This window comes from Rhinoderma darwinii, chromosome 6 (genome assembly GCF_050947455.1).
Source record: "Rhinoderma darwinii isolate aRhiDar2 chromosome 6, aRhiDar2.hap1, whole genome shotgun sequence".
Taxonomy (NCBI): Eukaryota; Metazoa; Chordata; class Amphibia; order Anura; family Rhinodermatidae; genus Rhinoderma; species Rhinoderma darwinii.
Genome location: NC_134692.1, coordinates 12,739,866 through 12,753,638, shown reverse-complemented (window position 1 = coordinate 12,753,638; position 13,773 = coordinate 12,739,866). Strand labels below are relative to the sequence as shown.

The following is a 13,773-nucleotide window of genomic DNA, read 5'->3' as shown; positions in this document are numbered from 1 at the left end:
TTGATGACGAGCTTCTGATTTTTGTCAGGTGCTGTGTTGCCATGGACACCTGGTGTGGATTCGAAAAACCACATACAACAATATCTATATTCCACCTGATGTAAATAGTGGCAGTTATGTGTGTACATTTACGAATCTACACAATGTCTCCATGACAACACTGCACCTGACAGAAATCAGACTCTCTCAGAAGTGCTGCCTCCAGCTTTAGGCCTGTAACTTCAAGTGCTCATATCTCAGCATAGGAGTAAGATATTAGAAAACGGTTTTCACATTTTTTTTTCTGGTACTGCAACTCTAGTAATTAGAAAACTGTACATTGATTATACCCATACAGGATGCCAATGACAACAAGTTGTGCCTAATTTACGCAGAAACAGAGGGGCAATAGGCTGAGGATCTACACCACCTGCCCACAATCCCATTCCAAGGCCCCCCTAAAGCCCAACAACTGACCACAATAAAGCTGACATTGGAGTGGTATACATTTCATGTCACTTGATATGATCGGCTTTACCTTTAAAGATAACATGTCACCTCTCCTGACATGTCTGTTTTAGTAAATAATTGTATTCCCCATTAAATAGCAATTCCAGATTTTTTCTTTGAACTTTATGTTGTGCTGTCCCTATATTATTCTTCCTGGAAATGTATGAATACATTGACAAGTCGGGATTACCAGTTGGGGGTGTGTCCCAACACAGACTGACACTGTCCAATCAGTGCTGACAATGAGACTGTAGGGAAACACCCTTTTGACAAGGGGAATTTATTCATGTTTCTAGGAGGAATAACAGAGGAATGTCACAAAACTGAGTTCTAAGAAAATATGTTCCAGAATTGTTATTTCATGGGGAATACAAGTATTTACTACAATAGACACATCAGGAGAGGCGACAGGTCCTCTTTAATGACTACACATGCTGGTGCGATGACATCATCAGAATAATGGTTATCACTTTTTAGGGCATATGATCATTAGGCCTCAATACAGACCACATTAGTTAACCGACTTGTTTTCAGTTTTAGGCGGAGTTTTATTTGAACTCATTTCATATGGATTTTCATGCTTGTGTTTTGGATTCTTACCTTGTACACAAACCTCCTCCTTAGAACAAACCCGCAGATCAAAGAGGCAACCTGGGGAAAACACAGAACAGAAAGTGTGAAGAGACAATGTCACATAAGCGTCAGGTCATATCTCGTTTTTCAGGCACGTCGGAGTCTGTGTATACGCCCTTAGCAGTCGATGCACCCAGCGTATGGCAAAAAAGTGCCCTTTTGACATATACTGGGCTGGCATACCTCTTTTCTAACCGTATATAAAAGCTTGGTCTACCACACATTTCTATGCAGTTGAACACAGTAAAAAAAAAAAAACGTATACTACGTGGCATACATTTTTTTCAATGGCCGACGTATGCCACTGTTTGCCATACAGTGGCATATGTCGGAAGCATACGTCAGGGGCATGCTTTGTAGAATACTGCCAACATATACCTCCAACGTGCCTAAAAAAATGAGACATGGACTGAGCATAAGGGTATGTTCACACGCTTAACAAAAAACGGCTGAAAATAAGGACCTGTTTTCAAGGGAAAACAGATGATTTTCAGCCGTTTTTCAAGCAACTCGCGTTTTTTGCGGCGTTTTTTATGGCTGTTTTTGGAGCTGTTTTTCTACTGAGTCAATGAAAAACGGCTCCAAAAACAGCTGAAGAAGTGACATGCACTTATTTTTATGAGGCTTTTTTTACGCGGCCGTTTTTATAAACGGCCACGTAAAAAATGCCCCGTGGGAACGGAATGCCGTTTCTCCCATTGAAATCAATGGGCAGATGTTTGGAGGCGTTCGGCCCCTGCATTTTTAGCCGTTTTTGGGGGGGGGGGGGGGGGTTTAACGGCCCGAAAAATGGCTGAAAATGGCCCGTGTGAACATACCCTAAGTGTAAAGTGGGGCTAAGCTTGGAAATATATAGTTTTCTATGATTATTGTTTTAAGAGTTTGTCCGATATTAGAAAAAGAGATTTACTGTTTTTCCAGAAACAGCGCCTCCTCCTGTCCATGGACCGTGTCAGGAATTGCAGTATGGGGATAAATTACAATGCCATGGACAAGAGTGGTGCTGTTTCTGACCAAAAGTAGATGTTTTTTTCTAATCCTGAATTATCCCTTTAAATGTTGGCAGGATTCATAAAGAGACCTGCGAGTCCTGCTTTCACGGCCACCATCAAGGCAGTAGAGGTGGTACTGTAGTCAGGGGCCCAGGCTAAAGAGTCCAATATAGGGGCCCATACTCACGTGTCAGCTGTTGCCTACCACCCAAGAGTCATTGCATGGGAATCTTTAACCCTTAACCACATGTCACATACTAGTACTAGGCTTTCTGTATGAGTGGGCAGGGAAAGCAGGACTCACAGGTTAACAGAACTCAACACACTAATCATCTCCTCATCCCTATACTATACACTAATCATCTCCTCATCCCTATACTACACACTAATCATCTCCTCATCTCTATACTACACACTAATCGTCTCCTCATCCCTATACTACACACTAATCGTCTCCTCATCCCTATACTACACACTAATCGTCTCCTCATCCCTATACTACACACTAATCGTCTCCTCATCTCTATACTACACACTAATCGTCTCCTCATCTCTATACTACACACTAATCATCTCCTCATCTCTATACTACACACTAATCATCTCCTCATCCCTACACTACACACTAATCATCTCCTCATCTCTACACTACACACTAATCATCTCCTCATCTCTATACTACACACTAATCATCTCCTCATCTCTATACTACACACTAATCATCTCCTCATCCCTATACTACACACTAATCATCTCCTCATCTCTATACTACACACTAATCATCTCCTCATCTCTATACTACACACTAATCATCTCCTCATCCCTATACTACACACTAATCATCTCCTCATCTCTATACTACACACTAATCATCTCCTCATCTCTATACTACACACTAATCATCTCCTCATCCCTATACTATACACTAATCATCTCCTCATCCCTATACTACACACTAATCATCTCCTCATCTCTATACTACACACTAATCATCTCCTCATCCCTACACTACACACTAATCATCTCCTCATCTCTACACTACACACTAATCATCTCCTCATCTCTATACTACACACTAATCATCTCCTCATCTCTATACTACACACTAATCATCTCCTCATCCCTATACTACACACTAATCATCTCCTCATCTCTATACTACACACTAATCATCTCCTCATCTCTATACTACACACTAATCATCTCCTCATCCCTATACTACACACTAATCATCTCCTCATCTCTATACTACACACTAATCATCTCCTCATCCCTATACTACACACTAATCATCTCCTCATCTCTATACTACACACTAATCATCTCCTCATCTCTATACTACACACTAATCATCTCCTCATCCCTATACTACACACTAATCATCTCCTCATCTCTATACTACACACTAATCATCTCCTCATCTCTATACTACACACTAATCATCTCCTCATCCCTATACTATACACTAATCATCTCCTCATCCCTATACTACACACTAATCATCTCCTCATCTCTATACTACACACTAATCATCTCCTCATCTCTATACTACACACTAATCATCTCCTCATCTCTATACTACACACTAATCATCTCCTCATCCCTATACTACACACTAATCATCTCCTCATCTCTATACTACACACTAATCATCTCCTCATCTCTATACTACACACTAATCATCTCCTCATCCCTATACTACACACTAATCATCTCCTCATCCCTATACTACACACTAATCATCTCCTCATCTCTATACTACACACTAATCGTCTCCTCATCCCTATACTACACACTAATCGTCTCCTCATCCCTATACTACACACTAATCATCTCCTCATCTCTATACTACACACTAATCATCTCCTCATCCCTATACTACACACTAATCGTCTCCTCATCCCTATACTACACACTAATCATCTCCTCATCTCTATACTACACACTAATCATCTCCTCATCCCTATACTACACACTAATCGTCTCCTCATCCCTATACTACACACTAATCATCTCCTCATCTCTATACTACACACTAATCATCTCCTCATCCCTATACTACACACTAATCATCTCCTCATCCCTATACTACACACTAATCATCTCCTCATCCCTATACTACACACTAATCGTCTCCTCATCCCTATACTACACACTAATCATCTCCTCATCCTATACTCACACTAATCATCTCCTCATCCCTATACTACACACTAATCATCTCCTCATCCCTATACTACACACTAATCATCTCCTCATCCCTATACTACACACTAATCATCTCCTCATCCTATACTCACACTAATCATCTCCTCATCCCTATACTACACACTAATCATCTCCTCATCCCTATACTACACACTAATCATCTCCTCATCCCTATACTACACACTAATCGTCTCCTCATCTCTATACTACACACTAATCACCTCCTCATCTCTATACTACACACTAATCATCTCCTCATCTCTATACTACACACTAATCATCTCCTCATCCCTATACTACACACTAATCATCTCCTCATCTCTACACTACACACTAATCATCTCCTCATCTCTATACTACACACTAATCATCTCCTCATCTCTATACTACACACTAATCATCTTCTCATCTCTATACTACACACTAATCATCTCCTCATCTCTATACTACACACTAATCATCTTCTCATCTCTATACTACACACTAATCATCTCCTCATCCCTATACTACACACTAATCATCTCCTCATCTCTATACTACACACTAATCATCTCCTCATCTCTATACTACACACTAATCATCTTCTCATCTCTATACTACACACTAATCATCTCCTCATCTCTATACTACACAATAATCATCTCCTCATCTCTATACTACACACTAATCGTCTCCTCATCTCTATACTACACACGAATCATCTCCTCATCTCTATACTACACACTAATCGTCTCCTCATCTCTATACTACACACTAATCATCTCCTCATCCCTATACTACACACTAATCGTCTCCTCATCCCTATACTACACACTAATCGTCTCCTCATCCCTATACTACACACTAATCGTCTCCTCATCCCTATACTACACACTAATCGTCTCCTCATCTCTATACTACACACTAATCACCTCCTCATCTCTATACTACACACTAATCATCTCCTCATCTCTATACTACACACTAATCATCTCCTCATCCCTATACTACACACTAATCATCTCCTCATCTCTACACTACACACTAATCATCTCCTCATCTCTATACTACACACTAATCATCTCCTCATCTCTATACTACACACTAATCATCTCCTCATCCCTATACTACACACTAATCATCTCCTCATCTCTATACTACACACTAATCATCTCCTCATCCCTATACTACACACTAATCATCTCCTCATCTCTATACTACACACTAATCATCTCCTCATCCCTATACTACACACTAATCATCTCCTCATCTCTATACTACACACTAATCATCTCCTCATCTCTATACTACACACTAATCATCTCCTCATCCCTATACTATACACTAATCATCTCCTCATCCCTATACTACACACTAATCGTCTCCTCATCCCTATACTACACACTGATCATCTCCTCATCTCTATACTACACACTAATCGTCTCCTCATCTCTATACTACACACTAATCATCTCCTCATCCCTATACTACACACTAATCATCTCCTCATCTCTATACTACACACTAATCATCTCCTCATCCCTATACTACACACTAATGATCTCCTCATCTCTATACTACACACTAATCATCTCCTCATCTCTATACTACACACTAATCATCTCCTCATCTCTATACTACACACTAATCATCTCCTCATCCCTATACTATACACTAATCATCTCCTCATCCCTATACTACACACTAATCATCTCCTCATCCCTATACTACACACTAATCGTCTCCTCATCTCTATACTACACACTAATCGTCTCCTCATCTCTATACTACACACTAATCGTCTCCTCATCCTATACTCACACTAATCATCTCCTCATCCCTATACTACACACTAATCATCTCCTCATCCCTATACTACACACTAATCATCTCCTCATCCCTATACTACACACTAATCATCTCCTCATCCCTATACTACACACTAATCATCTCCTCATCCCTATACTACACACTAATCATCTCCTCATCCCTATACTATACACTAATCATCTCCTCATCCCTATACTATACACTAATCATCTCCTCATCTCTATACTACACACTAATCATCTCCTCATCCCTATACTACACACTAATCATCTCCTCATCCCTATACTATACACTAATCATCTCCTCATCCCTATACTATACACTAATCATCTCCTCATCTCTATACTACACACTAATCATCTCCTCATCCCTATACTACACACTAATCATCTCCTCATCTCTATACTATACACTAATCATCTCCTCATCCCTATACTACACACTAATCATCTCCTCATCCCTATACTACACACTAATCATCTCCTCATCCTATACTCACACTAATCATCTCCTCATCCCTATACTACACACTAATCATCTCCTCATCCTATACTCACACTATATACTGCTCATCTTCTTTCCCACACCTCATCCATTCTCCTCTCTCCACCTTCACAAGCTTTCATCTATGGCTGAAGATTCTCAGTCCTTTCACTATAAAAACCCCACAAAATACTGAATCCTATAATAATGACATGAATCCAGATCAACAAGAACATTGACACAGTAAAACCAAAAACTGATGGGAGGGGGGGGGGGGGGGGGGTGAGAATCTGTGTCTGAAATCCTCAGAGACCTTCCAGCTGAATTACCAGAGCTTCTTCATATGTCAGACTATTCCCATCTCTACTTGACGTAGCAGATGATTGGCCTCACTGACGTCAGATGAATGTGAGAGGAGCGGTGGCAGAATACACAGACGAAAATCCCAGAAAACAGGGATACAATATTTCCTTGTTTCTATCATCTATCCATTCATTGCTGTACAACTACAGATAGATCTGGGCACACATTAAACTCTGCTACATCTTTTTCCAACCATGACATACAACCCCTGGCTGTTCTTACTGAGAACTAATGATTATTGCAATGAATAGGCAAAGGTAGTATCTGCATATGATCTCCTTGTATAAAACGATGACAAGATAATGAAGTTGGAATGAGCTAAAGCACCTAATCTCCCCATGTAGGACTTTGGGGGATAATAAATGGTGGTATGACCACCCACACAAGTGCTACGCAGAATACTAACAATTGTAAAGGCCATCTTCAATATTTGACGTGGGATGAGTCACAGGAGGAAGAGGGGGTGGAAAACCAGGCATGAGTAACGTCAGCATCTGAATCAACATACACTTCACACACGTGACACATATGTGTGTGTGTGTATATATATATACATATACATATACATATACATATGTATATATATATGTATATACATATATACATACAAACAACCACACGCACGCACCTACACACCCATATATATATATATACACACACACACACATACGCGCACATATAAATATTTAACACACGCATATATATACAGGGTGGGCCATTTATATGGATACACCTAAATAAAATGGGAATGGTTGGTGATATTAACTTCCTGTTTGTGGCACATTAGTATATGGGAGGGGGGAAACTTTTCAAGCTGGGTGTTGACCATGGTGGCCATTTTGAAGTCGGACATTTTGTATCCAACTTTAGTTTTTTCAATGGGAAGAGGGTCATGTGACACATCAAACTTATCGAGAATTTCACAAGAAAAACAATGGTGTGCTTGGTTTTAACGTTACTTTATTCTTTCATGAGTTATTTACAAGTTTCTGACCACTTATAAAATGTGTTCAAAGTGCTGCCCATAGTGTTGGATTGTCAATGCAACCCTCTTCTCCCACTCTTCACACACTGATAGCAACACCGCAGAAGAAATGCTAGCACAGGCTTCCAGTATCCGTAGTTTCAGTTGCTGCACATCTCGTATCTTCACAGCATAGACAATTGCCTTCAGATGACCCCAAAGATAAAAGTCTAAGGGGGTCAGATCGGGAGACCTAGGGGGCAATTCAACTGGCCCACGACGACCAATCCACTTTCCAGGAAACTGTTCATCTAGGAATGCTCGGTCCTGACACCCATAATGACATAAATAACTCATGAAAGAATAAAGTAACGTTAAAACCAAGCACACCATTGTTTTTCTTGTGAAATTCTCGATGAGTTTGATGTGTCACATGACCCTCTTCCCATTGAAAAAACTAAAGTTGGATACAAAATGTCCGACTTCAAAATGGCCGCCATGGTCAACACCCAGCTTGAAAAGTTTCCCCCTCCCATATACTAATGTGCCACAAACAGGAAGTTAATATCACCAACCATTCCCATTTTATTTAGGTGTATCCATATAAATGGCCCACCCTGTATATATATATATATATATATACAAACAACGAATGGCAATTTTGAGCTCCCCTGTTTAAGCTATAAGGATATTATGCAATTAAGAAAAGGAACATATACAATACGGAATCCACTGTGCTATAAGATGGGTAGGGGGTGGGATACCTGTATATTGTGGCTCATGTGATACAAGGTTCGATATGATACAAGTTGCTTATATGAAATTATTCTCATGTTCAGGTTACATTAATTTCTACTAATATCAAGATATTATATAGATACATCAACAACGAAAAGAGGCAAATAATATAGAATACAGGCAGGCCAGGGATGATGGGGTGCGTAGTGCTGCAAGTTGGCACATAGGCCATAGATTTTGTAAATGACCATAGGACTGTGAGACTCAACGCCTGCACTGGGAGATGTAGGTTTTGCAGTCATTTGGATGCTATACTTTAGGTTCTGGGGTTTATCAATAAGTTTCCATGAAATAAAAATTCCTGGTGTTTTCCAGCATCACTGGGCAGGGGATCGAATGTAACGAGAGTTCAGAACAATAATCACTATATATTAGGCTCTGTTCACACTGCAAACCTCCCAATATATACACCAAACCTATGGCCTGTATATATGAAGCTTTAAGCCATCAGTTTCATGCGGCGCACATTGACTTTCATTGTTAAAAAAACACATATATACTGCAAGGTACAGTATTTTTGCGGGATCTTTGTATTAGAAAAAAGAAGTCGACTACCCATTTCAATAAACTAAAGAAAAGGTATGCCAACATAGGACCACTAACGGGACACTGTTTTGTCATTAGTTGGGCTCATAGAAGGCTACAGACACATTTCATGTATACACCCTGGCATATATACCAAACGTGCCCGGCAAACACTGTAGCTAAATGGTCATACTGGTTTCATACATTGGAATTGATCATAATCTGACCTACATAATAATTCCCTGATTTAATCCCTCAAATTGTTATGGTGGTTAGAAGGGAAATTTCATTATGGGGAATAATGATATGGATCTATATTACTATGATGGAGACAACGTTCCATGCCCCTATATACCTGTGCCTGTAAATATAGAGCTCAGATGATACAATTAGTAATAGGGTTCTATGTAAATAAAACATAATCATTCATATATAATAAAAAAAATCTTCAACTTTCTAAAATACTTTGTGTTTCAATTCCCCACCATTTCAAGGTATTTGCTTGCTGACAGTGAATTAAAACTTTCATGTTTACATCCAGAAGCTAAAACCCTGTACAGACCTAATATTCATCACACATGAGGGTTTGTTACAATTGTATCCAGTCTATATCAGCAGCGCATATCTCTCTCCTGTCCTGATAGTTTGCTACAATGTATCAATCTATAGTCCAGCCTGTTTAGATCACAGAGGATTGTCTAGACTGGATACAATTGTAACAAATTCTCAGTGTTAGGTCTGTACAGATTTTCCACCTTTGATAGTAAAAAAAAAAAGAACATTTCTATTTACTGATAGAAAGCAGAGATCTTGAAAATGGAGAGGAATTGTGACACAATGCAGATACAATGTAGAATTGCAGATAAGTTTGAGCTTTTCAGTTTTATGTTGCTGCCGGGACAGCCCAAAATAACAGGTGATGTGTCCTGGCCGCGTTATAGCCGTGCAGCCCTAGCTGTAGTGATTCATCAAACTACAGAATTTATAATTTATAAGAATTTCCACTGTAACCACATTACTTGGTCCTAGATTAGTGATGATATTCTATATGGCAGGACAGAAAGTCAAAAAGTTACAATGAAGCAGATTTACCAACACTGGATTTAACCCTCACGAGAGGCAGAAGGATCTGGGCCCAGTTCATCAGCCCCTATATGATCCACTATAGCCAGGATCAGTTGCATTTCCTATTTTTGCAGGCCCTGCTCTAAAGAACGCTCTACCTTAACAAGGGGCTATGGCACCCTCTGCCCAAATGGTCTTGTTCAACCCTGACCCGATATTCTGATCAGCCAATGTAAATGCAAAGGGAGCAGCACTGCTTAGATACCCAAACCCTTATCAGATATGTCCAAGGTAGTCTAAAACCCAAATCTTGTTTCTTTAGAGGCTTAGGCTGCTACTATATCCCCCATGCTTTACACTGCTACACTGCTTATTCACATTGCACAAGCACAAGCTTAACAGGAAGTCAGAGCATGGAGAGAAAAAATGATTATAACTACAAATAACTAAACCACCAGCAAGGAAAAGAAGTAGAATAGAGAAGTGTTTCCCCATCAAAGGGATAACATGTGATGTATAATTCATCTTCATGTCATCGGTCACATCTTTAGACTGATGCTGCATGTCACATTAAAACATATATCAGAAGGAGAGGTTGAGACTATCAATGTAGTGGAGCTGAGTGTGTTATAAATAGTATAAATGAGTTTGTCATTTGGCACAACTCATGACATCAGTATGCATTATCTCCGGTTTTACATAGGACTGCTGCAAAACCTACTCTCTTATCTGACATCAGTGAGTTATTATGATGCACACAGACAACAGTTAAAGGGCAACATCAGCTTTGCTACATCTGTTTATTACAAGTGGCATGGGATCAAACATAGCAAGACATCTTTTTTGGGTATATGCAGTACATTGTTTAGTACGGAGTGTAAATATTTAATAATTCATGTGTAATAACTATTTAGAGTTTGTATCACTTAAAGGAAAACCAGTCACAAAGACAAGAATGTCCTAGTAAAGCTGAACCGGTGGGCACCATTATTCCCATTAACCCCCAAAGTACTAGTGCGAGGGCAGTGATTTCAATGCAATTCTCTATTGGTGCAGCCCAACTAATGTCACAGGTATCTTGATCCTCTCTGTCCCCTGAGATAAGCGGCATCAGAGGTACCTGGCAGCCACTTATACCCTACTCTTTGGAAATAACAGGCATGTTTGGAAAAGCTGAACAGACATGTTAATAGTGGAGGGGGCAGGGAGGATAGATGTTACATGAATGACCATTTGATCAACAGCCCAGTAGTTCTCTGTCATGTATATATTGTATATTGGTTGTAAGTGTCCTTCCCTATACATCAGGCTATAATGGCCGTCACTAATCTCACACTGGTAACACGTCTTCCCTTTCGCCATCATATCATGAAGATTATAAATTGTTCTCTATGTGTTTCCTATAGAAATAATGTCACTTTATGCCAATATATCCACATACTAAATGACATTCTCATTTCCTTATAATTATTCTGTATATGATCTTACACCAAGTTCATCCCCATGTCCTCCAGAGTCAGATATCAGAAGCAATCATGGGGCCCCATAGTAAAACTTGGAATAGGGCCCCACTCCAGCAGCGAGGAAGTCCAAGAAAAGTAAAGACCCTCATCTCTTAGTTGAGTTTGGGCTCCATTGACTTTTGGGCCCCATAGAAGTAGCTTTGCCTGATATCTTGGTAGCTACACCCATGTGCCAACAAGCCTTCCCTATCATCATCATCATCATCATCACAAAGTGTAAGGAGCCCCCAAAACAAGTCTCATCTATAGGGGACACTATTTGTTCCCCACAGAGGCATGAAATACTCTCATAAACCACATTGTACATTTTGTCAGTAGAAGAATCTTAAAGAAGTTATTCAGCAGCTAAGTAAGAAGTCTGGGGGTAGGGAGGATATGAGAGCCCAATGTATATGGAGCATCTGGGGTTCTCAGGTTCCTGTAGTGGCTGCAAGTGAGGAGTGGCAGCTGCAAGTTGAAGAGGTTCTGCAGCAGCCAAGCAAGAAATGAGGGAAAAGCAGCATAAGGAGGATGTAGGGGTGTAAGGTCCCTGTGGTGGCAGCAGGAGAGAAGACGAAGAGTCAAGATCATAACCACCATCACCATCATCATCATCATCATCATCACCATCATCATCATCATCATCATCATCACCGTCCAGAATAATATAATAATTATAACAATAACAACAACAAAAACGCTGATGCTCAAGTTTAAGAAGCCCCCAGCCGGGGTAGACAGTGCATGGTCTATAGGGGGCGGTGTTTTCTATTACAGAGCAGTTTCCATTGAGCTCTGTGGATCATTCACATAAACAACTCTGTATATACAGTCAGTGGGAGGATTCTAAAGATGTTCTGCAGCAGCCAGGCTTATAATTTGGTGATATAATCCCCCCCACCCCCCCGCCGGTACTCACCGTGACTCCGGGTCCCCAGGCCCCTGTGGTGGCAGCAGCAGGTGATGAGCAGGAGACAGAGCACGGTCCCTGCAGAGAGCCTCATCCCTGAGTACGAGGGGCCCCTCTGGCACCAGTGCAGCCTTATAGTACGGGGAACATAGTGACCCCAAAACGCAGATCCCCCGGGAGATCAGCACCGCGGCCGCTCCAGCACCACGGACAGCGGCAGCAGCGGAGACTGAGTGACAGCGACCGGCAGAGACTGCGCCCCAAACCACGCCCCTCCGTCATCTGGTCCCGCCCACGTCCCCTACAAGCCAAGAGTGGAGCTCACATCTATCTATCTATCTATCTATCTATCTATCTATCTATCTATCTATCTATCTATCTATCTATCTCATATCTATCTATCTATGTATCTATCTATCTATCTATCTATCTATCTATCTATCTATCTACCTACCTCATATCTATCTATCTATCTATCTATCTATCTATCTATCTATCTATCTATCTATCTATCTATCTATCTATCTATCTATCTATCTATCTATCTATCTCTATCTATCCCATATCTATCTATCTATCTATCTATCTATCTATCTATCTATCTATCTATCTATCTATCTATCTATCTATCTATCTATCTATCTATCTATCTATCTATCTATCTATCTATCTATCTATCTATCTACCTACCTCATATCTATCTATCTATCATCTATCTATCTATCTATCTATCTATCTATCTATCTATCTATCTATCTATCTATCTATCTATCTCTATCTATCTATCTATCTATCTATCTATCTATCTATCTATCTATCTATCTATCTATCTATCTATCTATCTATCTATCTATCTCTATCTATCCCATATCTATCTATCTATCTATCTATCTATCTATCTATCTATCTATCTATCTATCTATCTATCTATCTATCTATCTATCTATCTATCTATCTATCTATCTATCTATCTATCTATCTATCTCTCTATCTATATCTATCAATTCTCATGGACCCGCACTGAACAGGCAT

The 13,773-nt window shown here is 40.0% G+C and overlaps 1 protein-coding gene across 2 annotated transcripts in view; it reads right to left on the bottom strand.

The window, feature by feature from the left end:
- Positions 1–13,004, bottom strand: part of PTPRN (protein tyrosine phosphatase receptor type N) — a 75,944-nt gene extending 62,940 nt beyond the window's left edge. For both annotated transcript variants that reach the window (XM_075829150.1, XM_075829151.1), the window contains exons 1-2: positions 12,751–13,004; positions 1,090–1,140 (exon numbers count right to left, since the gene is read on the bottom strand). In XM_075829150.1, coding sequence (XP_075685265.1) covers positions 1,090–1,140; positions 12,751–12,835 — 136 coding nt within the window. In that variant the 5' untranslated portion in view covers positions 12,836–13,004. The remainder of the gene's footprint in view (positions 1–1,089; positions 1,141–12,750) is intronic.
- Between the last annotated feature and the right edge of the window lie 769 nt (positions 13,005–13,773).